Source organism: Zerene cesonia, chromosome 20 (assembly GCF_012273895.1).
Source record: "Zerene cesonia ecotype Mississippi chromosome 20, Zerene_cesonia_1.1, whole genome shotgun sequence".
In the NCBI taxonomy this organism is placed as follows: domain Eukaryota; kingdom Metazoa; phylum Arthropoda; class Insecta; order Lepidoptera; family Pieridae; genus Zerene; species Zerene cesonia.
This window is the reverse complement of record NC_052121.1, coordinates 2813173-2839064: the sequence shown is the minus strand read 5'-3', so window position 1 is coordinate 2839064 and position 25892 is coordinate 2813173. Positions and strand designations below refer to the sequence as shown.

The 25892-nt window shown below is 33.6% G+C and overlaps 6 protein-coding genes across 6 annotated transcripts; 3 read left to right on the top strand and 3 right to left on the bottom strand.

The window, feature by feature from the left end:
• Positions 1-3730: 3730 nt before the first annotated feature.
• LOC119834917 (probable tRNA (uracil-O(2)-)-methyltransferase) lies at positions 3731-6061 on the top strand. The gene is made up of 4 exons (XM_038359453.1): positions 3731-4315; positions 4396-4580; positions 4703-4936; positions 5010-6061. Exons 1-4 carry the CDS (start codon positions 3847-3849, stop codon positions 5853-5855), a joined length of 1734 nt encoding a protein of 577 aa, XP_038215381.1. The 5' UTR covers positions 3731-3846; the 3' UTR covers positions 5856-6061.
• LOC119834918 (peroxisomal targeting signal 1 receptor) lies at positions 5973-8217 on the bottom strand. Its single transcript, XM_038359454.1, has one exon. The coding sequence runs from the start codon at positions 7965-7967 to the stop codon at positions 6369-6371; it is 1599 nt and encodes a 532-aa protein (XP_038215382.1). The 5' UTR covers positions 7968-8217; the 3' UTR covers positions 5973-6368.
• A 598-nt stretch (positions 8218-8815) lies between these two features.
• LOC119835044 (UPF0545 protein C22orf39 homolog) lies at positions 8816-10857 on the top strand. The gene is made up of 3 exons (XM_038359640.1): positions 8816-9223; positions 9573-9737; positions 10146-10857. Exons 1-3 carry the CDS (start codon positions 9086-9088, stop codon positions 10374-10376), a joined length of 534 nt encoding a protein of 177 aa, XP_038215568.1. The 5' UTR covers positions 8816-9085; the 3' UTR covers positions 10377-10857.
• A 383-nt stretch (positions 10858-11240) lies between these two features.
• LOC119835078 (putative aldehyde dehydrogenase family 7 member A1 homolog) lies at positions 11241-17116 on the top strand. Its single transcript, XM_038359693.1, has 8 exons — positions 11241-11426; positions 12465-12681; positions 13762-13979; positions 14232-14447; positions 14806-14985; positions 15346-15528; positions 15783-15989; positions 16389-17116. Exons 1-8 carry the CDS (start codon positions 11253-11255, stop codon positions 16605-16607), a joined length of 1614 nt encoding a protein of 537 aa, XP_038215621.1. The 5' UTR covers positions 11241-11252; the 3' UTR covers positions 16608-17116.
• An 894-nt stretch (positions 17117-18010) lies between these two features.
• On the bottom strand, positions 18011-19383 carry LOC119835257 (rRNA N6-adenosine-methyltransferase METTL5). The gene is made up of 4 exons (XM_038359976.1): positions 19212-19383; positions 18857-19071; positions 18573-18713; positions 18011-18242 (listed from the first exon to the last, which is right to left on the bottom strand). Exons 1-4 carry the CDS (start codon positions 19344-19346, stop codon positions 18095-18097), a joined length of 639 nt encoding a protein of 212 aa, XP_038215904.1. The 5' UTR covers positions 19347-19383; the 3' UTR covers positions 18011-18094.
• Positions 19312-20045, bottom strand: LOC119835258 (SOSS complex subunit C homolog B). The gene is made up of 3 exons (XM_038359977.1): positions 19829-20045; positions 19578-19741; positions 19312-19504 (listed from the first exon to the last, which is right to left on the bottom strand). The coding sequence occupies exons 1-3, from the start codon at positions 19857-19859 to the stop codon at positions 19349-19351; spliced, it is 351 nt and encodes a 116-aa protein (XP_038215905.1). The 5' UTR covers positions 19860-20045; the 3' UTR covers positions 19312-19348.
• Positions 20046-25892: the final 5847 nt, after the last annotated feature.

Below are 25892 nucleotides of genomic sequence, written 5' to 3'. Positions count from 1 at the left end.
ACCTGATTTAATAATTTTCAGTAGGATACCGAAAGAGCTAGATCCAGACTAACGCCCGGTTCTAGTGTTCAATCGATCGATTCGACGGTCGTAATACGCATGATTCAAACTTGAATAACTAAAGGATATTTATATGTTTAGGCTTGCACAATATTAAATCACTACAAAGAGGGTGGGGTCCACATTATATACTATCCATTAGTAACAAGTGTAATTACACAGATACATATTCCATATAATTAAATTTCAGAGATTTATCTATGTTTCATATTATTTAGAAGTATCGTCACAAACAATTAAATATTAAGAAAACTCTTGCGTCTGAAGGTACGTCGATAGAAACCACGACTACAAGCATGACGCGACACTTGTTACTATAGACGATCAACAGTTAGTTCTTTATAAGTATAGACAACGGTTTTTGGAACGGACAATATTAATTGATTAATTATTTAGTTTTAATCTTTCAACGTCTCGTAAATAGATATAATAAAAATATATATTTTTAACGTCCCCAGGAATGACGAAGGTCTATATTTGTAGTGAAATACAATAATTATAGTCATAGTACAATCGTTACTATGTTAAATTAAACTAATTTCCAAATAATGTGCAAAATATATGCCAAATCTTTTTAAGATATAATCAGGGTCATACACAATAGACATTGTAACCAAATTACGACTACGACAAAGTCATTGAAGGCAAATCAAGCCTTAAATTTGGTCAATTATTTTTATTTGTTGTATTCTTAAGGCACTGCTACTATACAGTTATATATGCCATAAACAGATATTTTTTGTTTATTGATAAAATCAAATCATTGTATTAACCATATCATTATACCAATAGCATCATAATCTCTTCATTCAATTGTCTTAAAAAGTTAAAGAAAATAAATTATTTTATATAAAAATCGCAAGGCATTAAATTTCAACTTTGGTACACAAACATTAACAGTTTTCATGTTAGAAATTGATGTACCATTTTTCAATACCATTCAGATTCTTCATTTTTTGTAAAACATATCTTTGAGATTGACTGATATAGATTTAAATTGCTATAATTTTATTGAATTATACTAAATATACTTGTGTACATACCCCTTAGTAGATAATCAAATAAAGATGTCATATCTGTCTTATTGAATTATAATTAAACAAGTAATAATTCTCTACCCTACTCAGTCATGTTTTAAATCCTCGAGTGGTTAATCACTCCATAGACAATCTTATACCTTAAAACAAGCAATTCTTGTATACATACATACATAAGCATAATCATAGAAATGGCTCAAATTATTTTGATAAAAGTTAGCATACCAGGAGTTTCAGAGGTGATGAATCAATATTGCTAGGTTTTTGAATAATTTCAAAAGATACCAAAAAGTGAAATGAGGAATGGTCATAAACAAAAAAACAAGCTACTAAAAAGTTTAACCAAGGTAACTAATGAAAATTATAAAGCAATATTTTATGCTTTTAAATTGTCCTGATAGAGTAATGAGTAATTTGTATGAGATAAGATATTCCGCACCTTAAAAGAAATGAAAGAAAAAATTATATTATAATATCATTACATTCAAAGCATTTTCTTCACTTCCTTATCTTACATAATACATTTGCAATAATACTCTTATATTCTTTAAATCTAGAAAAATACATAATGCTTAATAACATTAAACAAGGACAAACAGCTAAGAAAATTACAATGAATTAATGAATGAATGAATATACTTTATTGGTCATGTCAAAAATTAGACGAAAAGTATTGCTCACATCAGGTAAACATTCATCACAATAACAAAACTCATCATCACTTAGGTCTTTTATTTTCTTACTCCTCCAGCGTTTTAAACGCCACCAATCCTTAAGCCACTGCCACTCCATAACACACAATCATATCAATGTTATCAAATTATTTATAAAGTAAATGATAAGTTTACTTCTATGTGATTGGTTGTTGAGTGCTCCACTATGGATGATAACCAACAACACTGTGACAAATTAACACATTACCTCACTTGTCATTGTCATAAGATCCATTTGTTTGTTTGTATTAATACTCCCCACTCTACATATAATTTATGATAAAGTGTAGTCGCCGTACTTTATTCTATTAATTTTATAACCTTACTTGTGTGGCTACCTTATCAGTTCAGATCTCAATATGTGTGAAGAACATTTAATTTGTAACTAAGAATATTTGCATAGTAAACAGTGACATAATTATCGTAGATAAAATGTTATTGTATACCTAATAGCACCAAGCCGACATTATTCGACGCAATTTGAGTTTCGTTAACATTATCTTAACTCATAAAAATAAAAATAAAGTGAAATTTTAGTAAGCAAATTAATAATAACATGCATTGTCTCGAAATGTTCAACTTACTGGTGATCTTATAGGAACAAGATTTCCGTCATCGCCAACATAAAACTGTGGTTGAGTAGCTTGTCGCAACCCTTGATAACCATGTTCTAATTCAGTATATGACATTACCTACATATGTTAATTGATATATCTTAAATAGCGGAATGTTTGAACATAAGCCAGCCTTTTATCAGATTGAGAATATAAATTCATAAAAATCAAACAAAGCTGCATGAAGGAATTTTTAATGACATTGACATTAACGTCATTCGCATTCGTTAAAGTGTAAAGGAACAGACGAGATTAATAGTAGTTTGAACGTTTGGCAAATGGTTACTTAAAGCTTATTATATTATTGTCTGCAGTACGTCTTATTAATTGTTATTTAAAAAGAAGTGTTTGTTTGGGATACTATTTTTTTAAATATTTGTTGCCAAAATTATTCATTTTTTTTCGGTAGTTGTGAAGTTTAGTTATTTGTGGAAACGTCTTGTTCAAGTAACCACACGTCAACACCGTCAACGGGTTTAATTATACTTGTCTAGCCTAACCTAGCCCTATCCATGGACTATAATAATAATAGTAATTGCCCCAGTGGCAGCCCCCGGGCACTTTGTGGCAAGGTGTTGGGGAGTAGCGACTCCACCTCCGACTGTAGACTTGAATGCTCTCGGGGGATGCCCCTGTACTCATCTCAGGCTTGATTTGATCGGCTGGCTGGAGTAAAGCCTGACAAGGACAGGACTCCTATCTCCGGCTTGCCTTAATAGGCAGGCCAGGGTGGAGTCACAAGAACTTTTAGTTCAAAGGGTGGATGTGAAGCATAAGTGGCGAGTGGGCACGGTACGTTGGACTTTAAAGTCTAATGACGCCTCTCCACTTATAGCTACTTATGATATGCTGCCACCTTTTCACATCATTCGAGTGACTTATTTAGGAGGCCCATACAATGAGAGGGCGAGCCACCGCCTACCAACAAATTTGCTTTCATTAAGTAGAGGGGCAGGTAGGAGGCATACATACAATTAATTATGTAAAGGGCCTCCGTATTATGGAGAGTTAATAATAGCTATAGCCTTTAAGATTCGACCCAACCTCCAATAAAACTTAAGTCATTCACATTCACATAGTAAGAAAGTCACAATTACAAACTAACAAAATATTAACCACGTGGGAAAGGTTTTATCCTTCATAATTTCAAAGAAATTATCCACGGACTTGCATTATTTTATCTATTCCGTAAACCAATGACAAGTCTCATGTCTTCTTGATACGAAATGTCCGCCGCAATAGCCATGTATATGCCACGAAAAGAAAAAAACTCCGCAACTGTTATTACATATGACACAATGACACTGACAGTGTATATACGTAGTAACTAATTCATAATCTATGATTATTTCCAAAATACAATTTAAGTAATAGGAAGGTTAATTGGAAAAACTGGAGAAATCGCTTTAATAAAGTATTATTATGATTGTCGAAAATGAAATAGAAACAAATTTATCTAAAGCGTCTTTTTGGACAGCCGTCCAAATTTTATTCAAGAAACCCCATGTAGTAAATAAAAGGGTGTGGGGTTGTAAGATTTTAGAAACCCAACGTTGTATGTTCAAACTAGAATCACTACATACAGCTTTGCAAAATCTGAAACTTGAAGATAGCTGTAATGTTATGAAATTTTTTAGAGAACTATTTTTTACTGAATACAACAATCTTTTAGAGAAGGGCTCTAACTCTTTATTAGAATTAATTTTAATACAACTATTTCCAAAATGTTATGAAGATAATCATGCGTATCAGTTAGTTTTCCTTGACGAAGACAATGCTAATATAACTTTTTATGATGTCACATGCAAAGAGGCTGAACAAAATATATCCCCTAACTTTCCATATAGTTTTAGTCTCAAGAACAGGAAATTGATATTGAAAACTTATTCTGGTAAGACTTATACAATGTTGATATCATTATTTTAAAAAATACAGTACCATAATAAATATAATAAAAGATATATTTTTTAGGCAATTCAAAATCTATATTATGGTTGAAAGATGTAGTATTACAACAAATTGTAAAATGGGCTGAAGAAAGTAACAATGATAAACCAAAAGGCACATGTACTGAATCATTGAGCTTAATTGACACAGAGAAATATTACGTTAAATACAATGACTTAAAAATCAAATACGGCAAAGAATTAGTAAAGGTGAGATATGACATACTTCATAAACTTTTATAAGCTTGGTTAGTTCAGTAATGGGTATAGATGAATTGGTACTCTTAATAAAGTAACCCTAATGAAAATAATTTCTTCAATTTCCTTTTAAGATATGGCCTGAATGTACAGATCCATCAAAATTTGTATATGAGGACATTGCAATAGCAACATATCTTTTACTCATGTGGGATAGTGATACTGAAGAAATAACAAACTTTGTTGATGTTGGCTGCGGAAATGGATTATTGGTGTATATACTTACAATGGAAGGTCATAGTGGTATTGGTGTTGATGTCCGTAAAAGAAAAATTTGGGATATGTATCCCAAAAATATAAAACTAGAGGTTTGTTAAAAATCTCATGATGACTTCTAATACTTTGCATTTTTTATTAATAGAATTGTTTTATGTATTTCAGGAAAAAACAATCTCTCCATCAGATATATATAGCTTTCCGGAAGCCACCTGGATAATTGGCAATCATTCAGATGAACTTACACCATGGATACCAGTGATTGCAGCTTGTAGTTCATTTAAGTGTAGATTTTTTCTGCTCCCTTGCTGTGCCTTCAACTTTGATGGAAGTAAATATAAAAGACATGATTCTTCAAAAAGTCAATATACTGAGTATTTAGAATATATTAAGTCACTCTGTGATGATTTTGGATTTCAAACACAATTTGATAGACTCAAAATACCTAGTACCAAAAGAATAAGTCTTATTGGTCGAAAAAGAACATATGCAGAAACTGAATATAGTTCCCACTGTGAATATATTCAGAAATTACTTGATGTAGCATTAAGAAATAATGAAGAAACAAAGGAGTTTAAAGCAAGGGAAAAGGTGGAAAAAGTTAGAAATTGTACTCAGATTGACAAAACTGTAATTGACTCTATAATAAAATATGTAGCCAACCATATGTTGAAAGATTTTGAATTTGATAGACCTTGGAACACAGGAAAACAAATAGAAATATCTGAAATTGTTAAACTTATACCAGATGATATGTTAAAAATGCTCAAATCAGAATGTGGTGGTCTACAGACTCTATTAAGAAATAATCTTCATATATTTCAAATTGTAAATGGTAAAGTTCAGTTTAGATATCCAAAAACAATTGGTGAAGTAAATACCTCTATGAAAAAGAAAAATAAGGACAAAAATATAAAGATGCAGGTAAAAAGATGTTGGTTTTTTGATAATCACCCACAAGGATGCCCTTTAGATGCCAGTATTTGCAGTTTTTTACATGTTTTAACATAGAAGAAAATAAAAATTATTCTTCAATTAATAGATTTATTAATCAACCCAGATTTTTTTTAACAAAGAATTCTCATTAACACCACTTATATAAAAATATTAAACGAGGAACATACATGTTATAATAATAATTTATGTTACTTAAAGTTTTGCAAGTTTAACATTTTGAGAATTAAGTATATATAATAAAAAATATATAAAAAAAAAATCTTAAATATAATTATTTCAAATGCATCTATGTTAACTGAATCTTATATAACTAGTTGATAATTAATTTTATTACACCAAGCCCCAAGTTGATAAAGACAACCACCAAATGTCAAATATAATGATTATGTTTTAATAGTCACCTGATAAAAATAACCATACAAAATTCTTAAATAAAATAATTCCTGAATGGGATTTAATTTTAATGTAAAACAATCTGTTTTATCTGTATATGTATGCATATAAAGATATGAAATTTTTACTCATTGAAGTGAGCTTTCTTTACTTTAGACAATAACAAAGTAATTCTTATGCGTCAACACTGAAGAACTTATTGAGTTCAGTCAAATTCCTCTCATCAACTAATTTGGCAGCATCATGTTCACCCATATATGAACAAACCATCCTCAGGGTAGTCCATATGGTTGATGAACTAGTGTCCACTGATGAAGTATCAGGATACATATCCTTTGCCTTATATTGCTGATTTAGTGCAACCAAAAAATGTTCAGCTGCTTCTTTGTGTGCTTTTAAGTTCATACATGTGATTCCTACATTGTATCTTGCTCTGATGAATCCTGGTTCCAAGTGTAGGGCTTGTTGGTAAGCATCAACCGCCTCTTCTGATCTTTCACTGTTAGCTAAAGTTGCTCCAAGTCTATTCCACAGTTTTGCATTTTCAGGTGCAACCATTAGGGCCGTTTTGAAACAATCAACAGCTTTATCATACTCCTGATTAGCATTAAAGATGACACCCAGAGCATTTTGAATATCTGGGTCAATTTGTGTAGGATTTAATTGTGCTGCCTTTAAATATAAAGACATCACATATGCCTCTAATTGCTTTAAATTCATTTCTTCAGGATTCATATCTTGAGGATACAAGTCACTATATTTAGGACTACCTTTTAGCCAATTAGCTAATGCTAAATATGCAAATTTGGGCATATTTTCATTGGTGTAAGCTGCAGCTAATGTAATGTATGCTTCCAATTGGCGTGGATCAATTGCAAGAGATTTCTTCAAAGCCGTTATAGCAAGAGGGTCTTGTTCATTTTCTGCCTGAGTTGTTCCAAGTAAAAACCATGCCTCAGCTGAATCTGGCTGTTGTTGAGCAGCAGCTTCAAAGCATAACACTGCTCCTGGTACATCACCCATTTTTAATCTTTCCTTACCTAATTCTAAAGCACTTTTATTTTCTAACATCACATTCCCTTCAGTAAACGCATACTCTTCTGCAATTCCATTAGCACTCTCAGTATTCCAATAATCATTCACATCACTGAGTTTTGACCACTCATCTTTGAATTTTTCAGCCATTTCATCAACAATGGCATCCCGACTCAAGTTTCTCTGTTCACTTTCTGATGTATCACCTAAGTTGAGCTCACCCGCACTTACTCTTTTCATAAATGACATAAATTGATTATATGCATGCTCATCATCTTCCTTAACACTGTTAACATATTCTTGAGCCTTAGCACGAACATCAGGATCAGCAGTAGCTTCAATTTCAGATTCATTAATATACTGTATTTGTACATTAGATGTCTGAGGCATGTGCATGGGAAGCTGCATTGCATGAAATTGTCTCATCATAGTCGGTCCTGTTAATATAGTGGATGGACCTGGTAACCATGCAGATTGTGCATTGGACCTTATATTTGATATTTGATTTCCTGATGGTATTCGAGAACTTTTGGAAATTTTTTCAACTTCAGGGATATTTTTAAGAAGAGCATTCATATTGAAGGTTTGTGGCATTTGTGAGTTTTGAGCGACGAATTCATTAACAAATCTATCTGCTTGCGATAATGATTGAGGGGCATCACGGCTCACAATATTTGACAATTGAACGAGCGAATTATTTCCACCACAGTCACCCCCAACGAGCTTATTTAGAGACATTGTTATATCAGTGAGATCAACGTTGACACCACAATAATTACTATTTCAAGACGAAAAAAAAACAAACACAAATACCACTACGCACAATTTACGAGGTCACGTTCGGTGACTAAAGCGAACACTATCAAACGGGGAAAATAATAATACGGTAGTTCTTGATAAACATTATATTTATTGATCGCGGACTAGATTGACATTTTGACATTCACTATAATTCAGTGTTCCCAACTCAAAAACTTTTCTGTCTGCTGGGCCATTCCCAGCAGTGTGAATATATATGAGTTGATATTGATTCGATTTAAATTTCTAACCGACTTCAAAAATGAAGAGGTTCTGTTTGTAAGTATTTTTCTTGTATGTTAGACCACTTTTTTAGCAATTTTGAACCGATGTAATAATAAATTTTACACGCTATTAACTCGATGAAAAAACCACACAGTTTTCACAGTTAACACTGAACAACTAAGACTCGACTTATTGCTACTTATTTGCATATAATTACATGCTTAGACGTCTAGATCAATTGTCTTCATGCAAACGCTTCTACATTGAAGCAAAAAAACAGATTGATGAAAACAGTACTAGATCAGTGACCCTACTGCATGTCAAATGACTAATAGTACCTCAGTCGTTATCGAATTGTAATGCGATAATTGGCAGCGGTAGTCCGCAACTTTGTTTTGCATCAAAATCATTCAAAAACGAAAAATAAAACTATAAGCGCACCTACCTGAAGATCTATTACGTAGTTAATTACTTATTCTGTGTCATCTATTTGAAGTCGGTGTAGCAGGCAGCTTCCAAATTTTCTGTGTAGAAGTAACTAGTACTTAATCTGTGGCAAATACTAGAACTTGATGTCAATGTCAAATTTAAGTATGAAATTTTAAATTTTCCCTGGAAAAACAATATAAATTGCAATGTAGAGTTTTATTCATACATAATTTACAATTATAAAAAACTAATTAATTTGTGAATATTTGTAACGAATAATAGAGCAAAATATTACAAATTTATGCTACAAAAAATATTGTTAAGTAACCAAAAAGAGGTTATGTAATTAAACACATACAATTGGATATTTTTAATGAAAATTTAAAGAAGAAAACTCTTTAAATATGATGGCTCAAGCGAATGACCGTTCAGATGATAAAAATGTATCAGAGGAAGTAGATAAAGTAATGAAAGAGGAAACGAGTCCTTCAGAAGCTGATGCTCAGAATGATATCGAAATTAATTTAGAAGAAAAATTCCTTGTAAGTACATGTAGTTAAGTTAAAAAAAAAATAAAGGAAACCAATTTTTGAGCTATAGAAAAAGGAATCGAGTTCTTATAGCTCTTCATTTATTTCCTATTGTAAGATCTTTGCATGTATAGCTTACTTACCTTGCAATATAGAATTGTGTTATCATCCTTCCACCAGATACTAAGCAAAATTAATATATTGTCAACAAAATCACTTACACAACATTGCTTTTTTTGCAATATTTGTATACAATACATACATACAATACATACATACAATGCATCAACATTTGCAAGACTATACAGCGAGAAGCTAACATTCATATCATTCTGATGTAATAAACATATTATAATTTCAGATTAGGGATTGTGAAGTATACAGTGACGAGTATGATGAATGTACAAGCTTCAGAGCTAGATTTCACCAGTACTTTATATATGGCGAAACACTAGATTGTAACCAATGGAAAAGAGATTATGATAATTGTTGTAAATGGGTAGAGAATGAGGATAAAAAGGCAGCGGTAAGTTTATTTCATTGTGTATGATGTGAATGCTAGATGAAATAAATTGATTTTTATTTATTTGTTATTAAAAATCTGAATACATGTCCAATATTTATAAATAAGATTTTTTTTGTAAAGACGTACACAAAAAATATAAAGCATTAACATTAAGATAAATAATTTAAAAATTACCAGGTTGTTTAAGGCCTTAATCCTCTCAAATTGTAAGTTTGTGAGTTTGCAGGGGGTAATCTCCAGATCTGGATTGGGAGGATTTTATATTGCCAAAGTTTTTTTTTATAATGCTTAACTCAGGTGAAGCTGGAAAGAGCGGCTAACATATATGTAGCCCAAATTGTAAGCTACATGAGCATGAAATTCTATCATATAGTTCACTTCAATAAAATTAATATTTTACCATTCCAGTCAGCTTTAATAAAAAGTGAAAAAGAAAGGAGAATGGATAGACTGAGGGCACATTATAGGAATGATATTTGGAAGAAACGCGACTCACCCCCTGAGGATTGGGCGGCTCCTTTGCCTGAGTGGATGGCTAAGAGAGATGAAAACACATACCTAGCAAAAAGAGCACATGAAATAAGAGAAGGAACTGACAATCAAAATGTTGAGAAGGAAAGCTCATGCACAATAATGTAATGTAAGCCAAATAGAAGAGTTAACATGAAAAAAATTGTTATGTATTTATTTTCTTTTGTAGATAGCCCCTTCTTATAAATCACTTTGTTTCTCTTTTTATTCTTTGTGTAATTATACACTGAACTTGTTTATTGCTATTTAAAGAGGTGGTGGTTGGAATGCTGAGTGTTAATTGAAATTGTTTACATGTTATATATCTCTTCTATTTGGTAAAAATTAAGTTATTATCAGCCTATGAATTTGCAGATAAATTTCTGAACTTCTTCATAAAAAATAATCATTAAGTTTTTTAAAGAAATGTTTAAGATATCAGACTGCCAGTTCTCTCATTATACCTCGGTTATGTGATACTTACATCAAGAAAAGGTAATATAGTTTTAATAAGTACTTACACAGTGTTTGTGTAATCTTTGCAGTCATGTTGTTATTTATGAATGCCTAGGTGCAATGTATTATAAGCTAATTATAATGTAATTTATTAGTTCTTTTGAGTTTTATTTATTTATTCATTAGCCATTTAGAGATTGTTGGGACCTGTTATTTCTGCTGAAATTTTGTCTTTAAGACTTTACATATTAACACTAACAATTTAAGTATAGAAATCTATGAATAGGATAATCTCTAGACAAATATTTTTTTTCTTTTCATTACCCTTCACAAAATATGGTATAACATATTACACTAAGTGCATTATTATTAAATTACATTACTCCCTCATTGATTGGAAATATTTTTTTCTGACCCAGCAACGAAGTTATCGCCATCGACGTGATAAGAAGTACACAACGGGTGTAATTGCTAACAAATAAGATAGTTTTATCTGTTTACTCGGCTGCTTCGCTCGTGTAATTAGCTATAGTCGAGAGGACAACTCCGATGAATCGAATTCTCTCCCGTACTTTGCCTACTGTGCGATTGCATTTACGAGTGCCAATGGCCAGAAACGCGTCTTACCTAATCGAGGACCCTAAATACTCCTTTTTAAAGGACTTGGGGCTTGAAAAAACAAATGTCGGCGTTTATAACGGAAAGTGGCAAGCTAATGGACAGGTAATGATTAATTTATATTTTTATTTACTTTTCTTGACCTATTCAAGACCCGTTAAATAAAAATATTCACTGACGGATGATCAATGTTTAATATTATTTAATTCTCGCATATGATTGCTATAAACTTCATGTAACATTTGCTATTTTTTTCATAATTCGTAAACATTGAATAAAAACTTACTCGTAGGTAAGTAAGCACTTAAAATTGTATAAAGGGAATTTTATTAGGTAACCTTGGTCGTGAAAATAAAATTGGGACATTTTATTAAATAATTTTCAATATTATCAGATAATGAATATAAGTTATCAATTCATTATCAGTAGGTACACTATACCTAAGATTTTTATACAATTTAAAACTACCATGGGCACTATTGATGAATTATTATTTTTTATCCGACTATCTTATCGGTTAAGTATCACCCCTGAAAGACGTTAATTATAGATTTAGAGAGCTCGAGCTATCTTTACAATAAGCTTATAAAACGCCTACAGTAAAACTATTACTTTACTTCTGTCCTCTGAAATCATGCTACCTACCTGCATTTGTCTATATAAATAAGACGTATCAACTAAATTCAATTCTTAAAGCTGGCGTAGCAGATAGTTTTTTATTAAAATTTATGAAATTACCATAGCAAAGTATCGGTACTAATTTTTTGCTTTATAATAAACTAGTTGCGCCCCGCGGTTTCACCCGCGTAAGTCCGTATCCCTTAGGAATATCGGGATAAAAAGTTGCCTATATGTTATTCCAGTTGTCCAGCTGTCTACGTACCAAATTTCATTGCAATCGGTTAAGTAGTTTTTGCGTGAGCAACAAACACACACACACATCCTTACAAACTTTCGCATTTATAATATTAGTAGGAAGTATACAATCTACATTCTACACTTTAAAGCTCCCACAATAAAATTTTAATTTTTACGAACGAATTTATGAAGCGTAGCGAACCCATTTATTAAGAGGCATAGAATTATATATACCTCTGAACTATTATCTCCATACTAATCGCCACTTTTATTTAAAACTCCCAGGTGATCCAATCATTCAGTCCAGCCAACGGTAAGGTTATAGCGGAGGTCCAAAGCGCCACATCGGCGGACTACGAGTCATGCGCGCAGTCGGCGGAGGCGGCGTGGCGCGAGTGGGCGGAGCTGCCGGCGCCCGCGCGCGGCGAGATCGTGCGCCAGATCGGCGACGCGCTCAGGGAGAAACTGCAGCCGCTGGGACAGCTGGTGGCTTTGGAAATGGGTTGGTTTCTACCATCGATGTTGGTTGGAATTGAAAGGGACTGGGGATTTCTTGAAATTGTACATTTACAATATGGAGATCTCGGGGATTGGAAGCTGTAGCTTTACTTAGAGTGCTCGAGTGTTGTGGTGGATGGAGGCCCGCATGCTTTAACACGAAACTGATATGTATTTATTTATTGAAACAATATGTATTTATTTAAAGTAAATGTTACGTTCAAACAATGAAAACGCTCATTAAGCTAAAAAATTGCTCTTAATGTATTATGGTCGCACTCGCAGAAAAATATACACATCGCGAAATTCGGTTTGCGCCTGTAACGAAAGTGCTCATAACGCCTTGTGATAATGTAAAAACACGTTATAATGACGTAATATGGTCTTAATTATAGAACTAATTTTATTGATAAGACATAATATTATTCATCTTTGTAAGTCTATTTGTATAGTCTGAATATACTATTACATCAATATAAACTGTTTGTATATTTAGATGTGCACATAAAATGCATATACAACAATTCCTCTGAGCATTTATCAGTAAACAAATGATTAAGGAATGAACAAATCATTATGTACGTACCTACTTACTAAGTAGGTCTACTCGAGAAGGCATTGTCCTCGGCTAGAGCATGCAAAGTATTTTCTTGTGTTTGATTTTATGCGAATATTATACAATTTAAAAATACTTTTTAACGGATTTTAAACGCGATTTATTCATTATATTATTTACCCCGACGTTTCGAACACTTTACAATGAGCGTGGTCACGGGGAGACTATCTTCCTCCACTCCCCATTTTCTAGAGTAAAAATGCTATGCATCTTAATATACAAGGCACCAATTACACCTTCTTCTTGTTATATATATGTCTCAGTAAACCTGTACACCTGATTAATATAACAACCCTAAATCAATGGTAAATGTATATAATCTGTAATAAATACATGTTTTTGGTCTTATCACAAAAAATAGACGTACATAATATTATACTACTCACTTATTAGAAAAATTCAGAACGTTACAAAATATTTACAATAATTCCTCATTCGCTATTCAACTAATCTAACATGAATTTCCAGGTAAAATCCTCCCCGAAGCGATCGGCGAGGTCGTAGAATATATACACGTGTGTGACCTCGCGTTAGGTCTATCCCGGACGCTCCCGGGAACAATTTTCCCGTCAGAGCGGCCCGGACACGTTCTCATCGAGAAGTGGAACCCCCTGGGCGCTATTGGCATCATCACGGCGTTTAACTTCCCCGTGGCTGTGTTTGGGTGGAATAGCGCTATTGCTATGGTAAGTTGATATGAATTTTAACGTATTCTGCCTACATTTTTCTATGGGTGCAGTAATATTAATTAAATTTTCCCCACTCAAGATATGAAACGCTTTGATCTTGTTATTCTTATTGTGCTATTTCATGTGTACATTGTTTACTAACATCTCCCTATTTTTCCACCATTTGCTTTTAATTTGATATTGATGATTGGAAACTATTAAAATAAACCCAGAATAACATATAGTATAAATGTTGATAAAACCTTATAGGTATGTGGAGATGTGAGCGTGTGGAAGCCATCGGACACCACGCCGCTGACTGCGGTGGCCGTCACCAAAATCGTGGAGAGTGTCTTGGTCAAAAATAACATCCCTGGAGCCGTGGCCGCACTATGTGTGGGCGGGAAGGACATTGGGCAGCAGTTGGTGCAGGACCCTAGGATGAAACTTGTTTCCTTCACTGGCAGTACTGCTGTTGGTCAACAGGTATAAAAAAGCACATCTTTCGCGTCTGTGGGAAAAGCTATTTCAGTAGAGAATTTTACCATGAGATGTTTATGAAACAAATTATTCTATGTAGGGTTTAATTCAATTCACATGGAGATCTTAATGAAGATAAAATGATTGGGAATTACCTACAGCGAGTAGTCCCTGCCTCGGAGTATTAAACAACGCTTATAATATTTTTTTACTGTTATGCCACATAAAAAAATTTACTTATGTTCTGTAAGAATTAAACAAAAAAAATAAAGATCTTACACTTACACTTTTACTAGTTTTACTACTTTTACTTAAGATATCTCAGACATTCTATTTAAAATATGATCAATGGTTATCCAACAAGGTGGGCGTGGAAGTACAGAAGCGTTTCGGGCGCCACTTGCTGGAGCTGGGCGGGAACAACGCTATCGTGGTGAATGCGGACGCCAACCTGCAGCTGCTGCTGAACGCGGCGCTGTTCGCGTGCGCCGGCACCGCGGGCCAGCGCTGCACCACCACGAGGCGCCTGCTGATACACAAGCAGGTGGGGTGGGGTGTGACGGTGGGATGAGGGGGGGGACCGCCCCTGTAGTCGAAAGAAATTCCATTGGAAATGAGGTGTTTCACAGCCGAAGAGCTTGTGTCACTGTCCAGCCTCCTAACTGGGTCTACACTTAAAAATCATATCATAAAATCGCTCCGTTGCGACGTATAAGAAAGATAAATACACTTTTGCATTTATAATGTTAGAAAGGCTGTGAGTGTCTTATTGTTTATAGTTTAATGGTATGAAATTGTGGTTCCTTGTGACTTTGTCGAGTTACATTAAATAATTTTTTTATCTAATAAAACTTGTATTAAAAATTATATTCATCTGTTTTTACATGTATTTGACGATCAATAGGTATATGGTGAAGTGGTATCCAAACTGAAGAAGGCATTTGCAAGCGTAGTGAACAGAATAGGCGACCCACTGGAGAGCGAGACCTTGATCGGTCCGCTGCACACGTCCGCCGCCGTTGACGCCTACCTCAAGACTGTAGAGGAGGCCAAGAAACAGGGCGGTACCGTCGAATTTGGAGGAAAGGTACTTAGATTTTTCATTTCTTTTTATACATTTGAATTAAATAACTCTGCCTTTAAACACGAAATTTGTAGAAAAATTATACGGGGTGGAGAAGACAATACAACAATAAGTTACGTATACATACTGACGTTCCTAGTCTACTAGGATCAGAATTATTCGTTTTCACAGAGGAAAAGTTTTGAACAGTTTTGAAATCATTCAAATACATAAAAAGAATGTTATACCATTTTAATTTTTTTATATTTTATTTCTAGGTGATCAACCGCGAAGGTTTCTTCGTGGAGCCAACCATAATCACAGGTCTTCCCCACGACTCGCCACTGGTCAAGTCGGAATGTTTTGCTCCCATCGTGTATTGTATCGAGATTCCTGACTTGGACACCGGTATCAAGTATAACAATGAGGTCGATCAGGGACTGTCCTCTAGTTTGTTTACGGAGAACTTGGCTGATGTGTTCAAGGTATGTTTTTTATAATTTTTTTTACAAATTATTAGTAGGGCTAGTTGAATGTAAAGAAAATACATACAGACGAACATAGAACTTCCTCTTTTTCGTTTTTGGAATTCGGATAAAAGCAACTTATCTCATGTATAATGTAACAGTAATTTTAGACCTTTTCTTACTTATTCTATTCAGAATAACTTTGAATGCAAATGCTTTCAAAATTCAAAATTTCTTGTGCTTGGAAGTGAATTTATACTCGGTGTTCTGAATCGATGCAGATGTATAATTTTGACACCATTCTAAAGGTTGAAAACATTCTAAAGGCCACAGTTGCAAATTTTATAATTTTCCTCATATCACTGAAATTTGCATACTGGAATATGTATGTTCTGTAACCGAACGCGTGTCGAACAGTGGATCGGTCCGCACGGCTCGGACTGCGGCATAGTGAACGTGAACATACCGACGAACGGCGCGGAGGTGGGCGGCGCCTTCGGCGGCGAGAAGGCGACCGGCGGCGGCCGCGAGTGCGGCTCCGACGCGTGGAAGAGCTACATGAGGCGCTCCACCGTCACCATTAACTACTCGGGCGCCATCAAACTGGCACAGAACATCAAATTTGGGGACGAGTGAAGGGCTTAGGTGACCTGCGTCCCTGCCTGGCAATATGGGTCGATTATGATGAAGGCGGTTAAGTTATACAGCTAATTTTATTAACGTATTACCACAGATAACATAAGACTGTACTGGGTATTACGATTAGGTTTATGAATAATGTTCTAGGATAGTTTTGAAGTGACGTCAAAATCCAGTTTGAAGCGGCTGAGCACCGTAAAATTTAAATGTTAAGATGCAATATTTTTGATGTGAAACATCTATAGCCGCACGTAAACCCGATTCCTGGCGTGGCGACGCATGCCGTAGCGACGCGTCGCCACGCTATACGAATTAAGTAGTCACGATTTGAAATAAATTCGTAAATTTTTGTATTTAATGAAAATAAATGTTTATTCAATAAATAGTCATCGTTATCTGGAAAAAAATCTTAATATTTTATTTTATCATTATGACACATTTAGTTCCTATCACAATATTATGTCCTTTTCTGCTTTTACAAAATAATGTCGATGTTTCACATCTACCAGGCGTCCCGTGACGGCTCACATTTTTTTTTTATAAATGTAGGGATTTATGGAAACATCAATTGACCCGTTAGGAGATTCGAAATATTATAATGCTTGTTATTGTTTACTGAAAAGTAAATTTTAGTCATTTGTATTAATGTTTTTCTATTATTTTCTATGAATAACGTCGAATGGCATCAGGTGAATACGATACTTCTCAAATGAGAAGCATTAAATTCATCATGCGAGTGGAGCGCAATCGTTTGTATATTCTTTTTTTTTAATTTTACTAGACTAGATACTTTTACATATAATTTCTGAAAGGTTGTCAAATTCAAATATTTATTTTTTATATACTTATTATGTAAAGCAATTATACTATGAATAAATGAAACAATACGAGTATGAGAATTTTTTTTTTTAAAGAATAGAAAAAATTCGATCACAGGGCGGGATTCGAACCCGCGTTTCTTGCCTTTCAAAAAATTTCTCATTTATAAAAAGCTTTTCAATGCTATAAAACTAAAAATTAAATACAAGTATATTTAAAATGACTGAATTATCAATAACTAGCTGAACGCTACGAACGCGCTTGACTATAATCTAACTCTGACTCTCACTAAATTTCACTCAGTTTCAATCAAACGTTTATCCATGAAAGGGAAACAAACATTTCCATACTTTATATTTAAAATTTCTAGATATAATAAACAGTGTTGTTATGATTAAAATATGAATTTAATATGCACGAGTGTCAACTATAATTTTCCTAATATTTTAAATAATTAATATAATTTTAATTTTGTCACTGTAAAAAAAATTGATATATTTTAGCATGTAAGTAAGTGCAATGAAAATGTACAATACATCTACTCTACATTAAATGAGAATTTGATAAAAAAATAATCATTGATTTTTCAAATACATTTTAATGTACAATACAAAAGTGGTTTTATTTCATTAATCATCCTCCTTTCCTTTAGCTGAATTTCTGAATTAAGAGTGATGTAATCTCCACAGATCTACCGCAATATCCTTTGATTGATGTTTATGGAATTTATACATGGATGGCAGATTGTATCTAAGTTCTGCAACTACACTGCCTTTAACACCCCATTCTTTAATTTTCTTTTGAATGTATGACCTGAAAAAATAAACTTATGTTTAAAATTTTTGGGACATTCAGGTCAGTTAAATGAGGCATGGTTAGAGGCTACACTATTTATTAAAGTGACAGATTAAGATAGTTGGCTGCAACATAAACATAACACATTACAAATATTATGTATTTGAAGTTAAAGGGAAAGCACTGTCTTCTGAGATACAGTTAATAACCTAGTTCAGAAGGCAGAGCATTCTAAATTTAATATTTGTCCTTGCTGATAAATTTCATTTTATTTTACTTTTAAGCTGTGGAAAACAGAGCCAGACAATTATTTGAAGTAAAAAATAAATAAAAACTATTCTCTTGTACCTAGTTGTTGATTTATGCATGGAATATACACTATCACTACTAAGATCCAACCCCATTTTTAGAAACTTCATGTCTATGCCTGCATTGTTCTTTGTACCAAAGGGTGGATTCATTAAGACAGTGTCAAAGTAGTTTTCCCACCTGGAAATTGAGTAAATGTAATTAAAATATTGATTTGGAGGTTATATATGACACAATAAATAACAATATTCAATTTATATGGCACTACCACAGCAAAAACAAGTAGTAGTGCAACAACTTGCTCTTACTGTGTCTGAATTTACCTATTCATATCAGAGTTTAGAAAATCACTTTGAACCACATCAACATTGTCAATTTCCATATCTTCAACATTTTCACAGAGGACATCTAAAGCGTCATCATCAATGTCAACAGATATAACAACTCCTGCACCAAGCAGTGAGGCCCCTATAGACAACATCCCTGGTCCACAGCCAGCATCCAAAATAAGTTTATTTTCTATGCCTTCAAATTGAGTCTGAAAAAATTGAAAATAATTTATGAGCAGCAGAGCAGAGTTTTTCAGGCTTCTATTGGTGGAAATCAAAAATAAATGTTTAACTAAACTTTAACAATGGTAAAATATTGTTTAATTCAAATACATCTTTCAATTATTACCTGAATTGTATACAAGGCTACTGCTGCTATGTGTGCCGGAGTTTCATATTGTTCAAATTCAATTTTGGGCTTAGAAAATCCTGATAATGACAACAAATGTCCCTCCAACGTCTTTAATTTCATTGTGGCTGACATGGTTACTTGTTATCAAATCTTGGCAATACAGGTAATATTTGATTCCCAAAAGAAGAGTCCTGTGACACAAAATATCCACAGGATGTCGCGTTCGCGTGTTGTAAAGCTGCTCTGTGGCTTGTGTTTACTATGTTAGCCTCTGGTAGTTGAGGGAAGCCCTACAAAGAAAAAAAAAAACACGATTTTAAATTATACGTAAATAGCATAATAACAAATGGGGATAGTACTTACAGCAGTAGCGGATAATGGTGGTATAGAACACATAGGCAGCTGGCTTACGGGACTCGGTTGCGTTAAAGATATCGTGGTGGCAGTGAGTGGAGCTACTGCACCTTGCTTCAATAGCATCTGCTTTTTCAGTTGTAGTTCCTCCAAAATTTTTCTATTTGTCAACTCTGTAGTATAAGGAAATAAAAACTAATGATAATTTACTTCTGCTAAATGTTTATTATCTTTAAATTATTTTCGAACTAAATAGTAACCTCTTTGTGCATTTGGCTGAGGAAACGCCATCTATTTATTTGCTTTTTTATTTCTTAACTCAATTACAAGATTAAATTATGTTCTTGCAATAAATTGATGTAAAATAAGCTGTATAATTAAATATTTATGAATTATATTAGACTATTTTAATTGTTTACAAAATTAAATTTGACATTGACACTTGGCGTATGGTTGATGGCTCAACTAATGTACTGAAAGTACCTACTACCTGTGTATGTGCGTACAACAGATAACATAATACTAGAACGTACGCACCCACCCACGGAATATATAACACAAGTCATGTTTTATATTCCGTATCTATTAAATATATATATATACCCGTCCTATAATTACAGCTCAATTTTTTTTCTTTTTTTATGTCATAGCGGGCAGCTGAGCTGGTGGTTCGCCTGATGGTAAGCGATCACCACCGCCCATAACATTCGCAAAGGTAGTACCTCCGTGAATGCGCTGCCCGCTTTTATGGTGTAAGGAAAAGGATTAACGACTGGAAAGAAGGAATGGACGGGTGAGGAAAAGGAAACGGGCGTCCGGCTCCCCCACTCACCGTACGAAACACAGTGGCATGCCACTATCTCACGCCGGTTTTCTGTGGGGGTGTGGTACTTCCCCGGTGCGAGCTGGCCCAATTCGTGCCGAAGCGTGCTCGACTCCCACAATAGAAATTATTAAAAGTGAAATACAGTGCCACAAAAGAAGTCTCACGGTGAAAATATGAACTCAATTTGACAGGTGGAGCATATTGTATCACAGATTAGGCGGCGGTCGCGTACAGCGTTTTCTTTTTAATTTTATGGCGGACAACTGAGCTGGTGGGTCATCTGATGGTAAGAAATCAACACCGCCCATGAAAAAATTTCATAGGTAGGGCTGCTGCAAATGCGTTGACCGTTTGAAGGGGCAAAAGAAGAAGAAAAAGTATAAACGACGGGAATAGAAAAAGATTAGAAGGATGAGGAAAAGGATAGGGGCCTTCGGCTTCACCATTCACGCATGCTATTTCACGCCGACAGAGGTGGCTTAACCTATAGTGCAAGGTGTGCAATGCACACGGGTGCCGCCGTTTCAGGGGTGCCGCAGCGCTCCCTGAGAGAGCTAAAATCATCGTTAGGACAGGCCTAGGGGTGCCAAGGTTTCATTGCACACGGGCGCTACACTAGCTAGCCCTGCACTGGCGTGCATCTTTTCGATAAAATATACTAGATTATGATGCTTTTGCGTAAAATAAATAAACATCCATACACGACGATGAAGCCTATTACCCTTTAACATCTGTATACTGGGAACTTTATTTCCGTGCCGCGTCCATGGACTATAATCTATTTGGATACCCGAGTGCAGACCTAGTGGTGCAGACTATAGATTGTTTATATAGTACGCATGGTTGAATACTATACATTACAAATGATTATTAGTGTATTTTAGATGCAGACCAGTATCCAATAATCGATGACGCTCCATTAAAACGCAAAAAATAATAAAATGATAAAAATATATGTATACTAGCTGCGCCCCGCGGTTTCACCCGCGTTTTTGCGTGAAAGAACAACAAACACACAACATCCTTACAAACTTTCGCATTTATAATATTAGTAGGAAGTAGGATATACATATACTTATATCAACACCGATTTAATAACAACAAACAGTAAATATTATAACTCCTTTTTACTACTTGCAACCACAAGAAAAAATATTAGCGCACAATTTATGCTAATTGATTAGAAACTGATGTTGTAAACATCCATGCTGTGGTAATCTTTGCATTTAAATGCGGTTTCTTCATTTAATTATAACAAGCAATATACCATAGCAAAACTTTAGCAGATTATCAGAAACATTAAGGATCCAGGGTTTTTGAAATAAAAAGCAGCAGTATATAAAAGCATTTATTTTAAAACAATGTAGGTAATATACTTTCTGATTCTTGGCAAAACAGTCTCACATAAGCAAGTCAACATTTGGCCTCTCTTAAGAATAAACATAAATCTATAAATATGCGCTGCCACAACTCGCAAATTATGAACAGTAAAATATCAGATAAATAACGATATAAAACGTTGTAATTGATTTCTCTACATTGTATGTAACATTGCATCGATATTGAGCAATCTTAAGATTGAATCATAGTTGTAAATAACTCTAAAAAAAAGAATAAACATTACTAGAATTGACTCACAATATTAGCAATATATAAAACAATCCATCTATCGTATTTCAATAATATTTTCGTCACATGCAGACATTACAGTCCACAATGGGTTTGTGATATCATATCAATAAAATTTGAGAATAAATGCACAACAAAAATAGAATTCAAGTCGCCTTTGTCTTTTACAATTACAAAAATATTTATGTAACAATTTAGAAATAATTATAACAGTTTTTCTTATAAACAATTTGGAATAGTATTGCACGAGCTCAAAGCTAAATCAGTATGTGCATCTTTTAAAAATACTACAAATATACCAACAAACCAACACAACTCGTCATTACTCCTAAACTCTTTGACTCGAATCTCACATACGTGTTAGGACGACTGGTGTATCGACATCAACCTTATCCTTATTATAACCATTTCTCGCACCCCATGTGACATACTCTAGTATCACGCTCGTATAAAAATCACTTACAAAGACTTTCCTAGCTACTTTTACAAACCCTGTGATGGTGCCGACCTCCACATACCATCACACGATGTAATCGCTCCAAGTTTTACATTGTCTTAGACAATCATTACGAGTATATTTACAAAATTTTAACAATTAAATCACCTACAATAACATCAAAATTAAATTTCTAATAATTTTTGGAAGATAAATTTATATAATTTTTTTAAATTTCCTAGGACTTATCAATTAGAACGTTCTAAACTAGTTTTGCAAAGCGATTACATCGTGTGTAACCATATCACATACAAAGTGTTGATTTGTCACAAGTAATTAATATTTTCACAGCACAGGAACAAACGCATTTTGGACTAAATAAAATCTGAAAAATGATAACAACATTTTTTTTAAAGACTAGCACATAATTTTGGCACAACACAGCGCCCGCGCGGGCGCAGTGGCATCGATGTTGATCTTATATACAGTTCACAGATTTATTGCTCAGTGATATATGAGATATATCTATTCAATATAATAATAGACTTTATAAGAAGAGTTTCACAAACATATTTTATCATAATGTTTTAGAAATCCCGTCGTAATTTTATAATTTACAAAGCATATGAAAGCAATAGCGTTTTCAATAATATTTTGTGCCCAATGTGTCATGTTCGATGTATCGTTGCTAATTTATTCATGAAACCCTATGCAGTGATTGATCATATCCCTCACTGTCATCACGGACAGCTGCCATTACTATCGTAAAATGCAAAATAAAGTATATTATTTGAGTAAAAAAATGATTATAAATAATTAAAAACTTATTTGAGTAAATAAATTCTCTTGTTCCATTGCTCATTCAGTGCTTCTATGACAGAGTGTAAAAATAAGTGCAGCTAACGAGCGGTACATAAATAACTACCCTGTGGACTGTGGTTGAGCTTCGTGTTGTCGGCGCACTGTGCGCGAGTGTGCGTAGTGCACGCAGTGTGCGCACGCGCAAAAACAGACTAGACGCCCACGTCATCCCTCCGGAATCGTGTAGCGTTTATTTTTACACCCCGCCGTTTTGAGTATTATACCGCAACAACATTCTTATATCCGAACAGTACATACCTAACACTTTCCCTGTATAAATATATTAATATAGTCTTGTAAAAGAAACAGTTGAAACCTCATAGGTCAATAACACTACGCGAGAAATTACGCAAGAGCATTAGGATACAATATATTGCTACGAGTTAACTTATCATTTGGCACTAAATTAACATATTGCATCTCGAGCATTCGTCACAAGTATTTAGGTTTACATATAATTTGAAAAAATTTTAATAAATTACAATAAAACATACGCTCACGTGTATTTCTTAACGACATAAACTTCATTGGGTCATTATTGTAGATAAATGTGAAAAAAAAAACATTGAAACACTCGTATCTTTGAGCAAATCTTTCGAGCCACTTCCTCTTCCTTGTCGCTTACAAAGAAACAGGCCAGTATGGCTGAACACAAATAATAACATACTCGAAAAATAATAATAGACAAGACTTTCGGCAAGTAAAAATTTGGCAAAATTGAGCATTTAGACTTTGAATTGGCATCGTAAAGTATTATATTTCAATAAGAATCACTACGTAGCGTTGAGTGACATCTAGAATATTCTAATTCTGGTAACTGTAACTTATACATACGTACACCAATCTCTTACAGGTGATCGCTAGTTGTGTGCAGACAGTGAGTGCACAGATAATAACGGAAACAGACTAAATATGTGCTTAACGACTAGTGTTAGAATATGCATTAATAACATCATTATTATTAGTAGTAATAGACTAAAATATAATTTTACAATTGGTTTATAACAAATTGACTAATATAACTTTCTTATCGCAATAGATAAAGCTTAATATTTTTATTTATTCTAAAATAGAAAGTAACATTTAATAAGAAGCTATAATGTACTAAATAAGAGATCATAATCGTAGTGGCTTTTATAGGCAACTAATTTGGTTTAGCGTTGTGTTTTATTTACAATTTTTTTATTATTTGTTCACTGATTTATAACAAATCGTACGTCATTTAGCCAAGGACTTTTGCCTTAACTTTTAAATATATATATATTAGTTATTATTGAACTTCCCCTGCACATATTAAGTCTGTTTCTGATATGAGAGATATGTATGAATTAGAGTAAAAATTTTGTAAAATAAAATGATATGACGCTTGATTATGTGTTACATAATTATTATGAGGATTAGATCATTGTTCAAAAGAACTATATAAATGATCATGGACTTTAAGAGAATTCAGTTATTTACTAACTACTCTTTATATAACAACTTGGTTAAAATAGTATTTTAAAAATTAAAAAATTCATTCTCTTCATTAAATTATAGTTAATAGTTATTGCTTATTTGATATGATAAATACATTCCTGTGCAGATGTGCAGAATGCCGTCCCCCACCAAATTGACATTTCTTGTCAAAATACATTCGGCCACTTTTGTCGCGTAGTATTTATTGCATACAATTTGAAAAAAAAAACACAATTATCGGAACTGGAAATAAATATTTAGAGTAAAAACTAGTTTAAAAAGAACATCATCACACATAGACAAGAAATTATGGAGTGGCAACTAAAACCGCCAAATGTATTTTCAACCTATTCGAATGTGTGGTGAATGCCAATTTCCTATATTCCACCTTCCAAATATGATCTTTGCATATAACGAAAACAACCGATAAAACCAAAAATATTCTAATATAAGATAACAAGCATGCTAAAAAAAGAAAAAAAAGAAGACAAATGAAGAGCACTGACCAAGTGCAACGAGTTCGCCGTATGCAAAGACATATATAAGCGTGGAACACACGCATTTACGAGTAAATTACGTAATAACTCTTAAATTTAGTTTAAAAATATGACTCCATTATAAAACCATCGCGATCACAGCTCTCCGAAAACTTTACATTATCCACACCTGACTCATTCCAAAATAAATTCATCTTTACATTATATACCTAATAAAAAAGAAATGACTATAATATATCTCTATGTTAGTTCTAAAAATTATGCCATTTCGATATATTTACTTGCGATTGCAACGGTCCCTCGTACAGCACTTAAATGCTTCATATACAAACTTTTACGTAAATTAACGAAAATGACTACACTTCATAAAATAAGGGAAGCGAACGAACGACTAATATAGACGAAAGGAATTTAGAAACAAGCGGCAGTGTTTCGCGAAATTTCGTGCAAATAGAACCTAACTACGAAAAAATTTCTTAGGAACCTGATAAATTATTGCTAGAGCTTCGAGCGCGACTCCCACCGTCCGAAGACGCGTCCGTCGACGCACAACGAGATAAAATCTTATCGGTAGCCAATAGAAAAATATCACCTAAACAATAAATACGCACTCGGCG

What these genes read in the sequence shown, in the direction of transcription:
- LOC119834917 (XM_038359453.1), top strand. Translation starts at nt 3,847, where the DNA reads ATGATTGTCGAAAATGAAATAGAAACAAATTTATCTAAAGCGTCTTTT. An exon ending in GATATTGAAAACTTATTCTG is followed by an intron (nt 4,316 to 4,395) that starts GTAAGACTTATA and finishes TATATTTTTTAG; the next exon opens with GCAATTCAAAATCTATATTA. An exon ending in CCAAAAATATAAAACTAGAG is followed by an intron (nt 4,937 to 5,009) that starts GTTTGTTAAAAA and finishes TATGTATTTCAG; the next exon opens with GAAAAAACAATCTCTCCATC.
- LOC119834918 (XM_038359454.1), bottom strand. Translation starts at nt 7,967, where the DNA reads ATGTCTCTAAATAAGCTCGTTGGGGGTGACTGTGGTGGAAATAATTCG.
- LOC119835044 (XM_038359640.1), top strand. Translation starts at nt 9,086, where the DNA reads ATGATGGCTCAAGCGAATGACCGTTCAGATGATAAAAATGTATCAGAG. An exon ending in ATTTAGAAGAAAAATTCCTT is followed by an intron (nt 9,224 to 9,572) that starts GTAAGTACATGT and finishes TTATAATTTCAG; the next exon opens with ATTAGGGATTGTGAAGTATA. An exon ending in ATGAGGATAAAAAGGCAGCG is followed by an intron (nt 9,738 to 10,145) that starts GTAAGTTTATTT and finishes TTACCATTCCAG; the next exon opens with TCAGCTTTAATAAAAAGTGA.
- LOC119835078 (XM_038359693.1), top strand. Translation starts at nt 11,253, where the DNA reads ATGAATCGAATTCTCTCCCGTACTTTGCCTACTGTGCGATTGCATTTA. An exon ending in GGAATAGCGCTATTGCTATG is followed by an intron (nt 13,980 to 14,231) that starts GTAAGTTGATAT and finishes AAAACCTTATAG; the next exon opens with GTATGTGGAGATGTGAGCGT. An exon ending in GCCTGCTGATACACAAGCAG is followed by an intron (nt 14,986 to 15,345) that starts GTGGGGTGGGGT and finishes GACGATCAATAG; the next exon opens with GTATATGGTGAAGTGGTATC.
- LOC119835257 (XM_038359976.1), bottom strand. Translation starts at nt 19,346, where the DNA reads ATGTCAGCCACAATGAAATTAAAGACGTTGGAGGGACATTTGTTGTCA. An exon ending in TAGCCTTGTATACAATTCAG is followed by an intron (nt 19,072 to 19,211) that starts GTAATAATTGAA and finishes CAATTTTTTCAG; the next exon opens with ACTCAATTTGAAGGCATAGA. An exon ending in ATGCATAAATCAACAACTAG is followed by an intron (nt 18,243 to 18,572) that starts GTACAAGAGAAT and finishes TTATTTTTTCAG; the next exon opens with GTCATACATTCAAAAGAAAA.
- LOC119835258 (XM_038359977.1), bottom strand. Translation starts at nt 19,859, where the DNA reads ATGGCGTTTCCTCAGCCAAATGCACAAAGAG. An exon ending in TCAGCCAAATGCACAAAGAG is followed by an intron (nt 19,742 to 19,828) that starts GTTACTATTTAG and finishes CTTATACTACAG; the next exon opens with AGTTGACAAATAGAAAAATT. An exon ending in CACCATTATCCGCTACTGCT is followed by an intron (nt 19,505 to 19,577) that starts GTAAGTACTATC and finishes TTTTCTTTGTAG; the next exon opens with GGCTTCCCTCAACTACCAGA.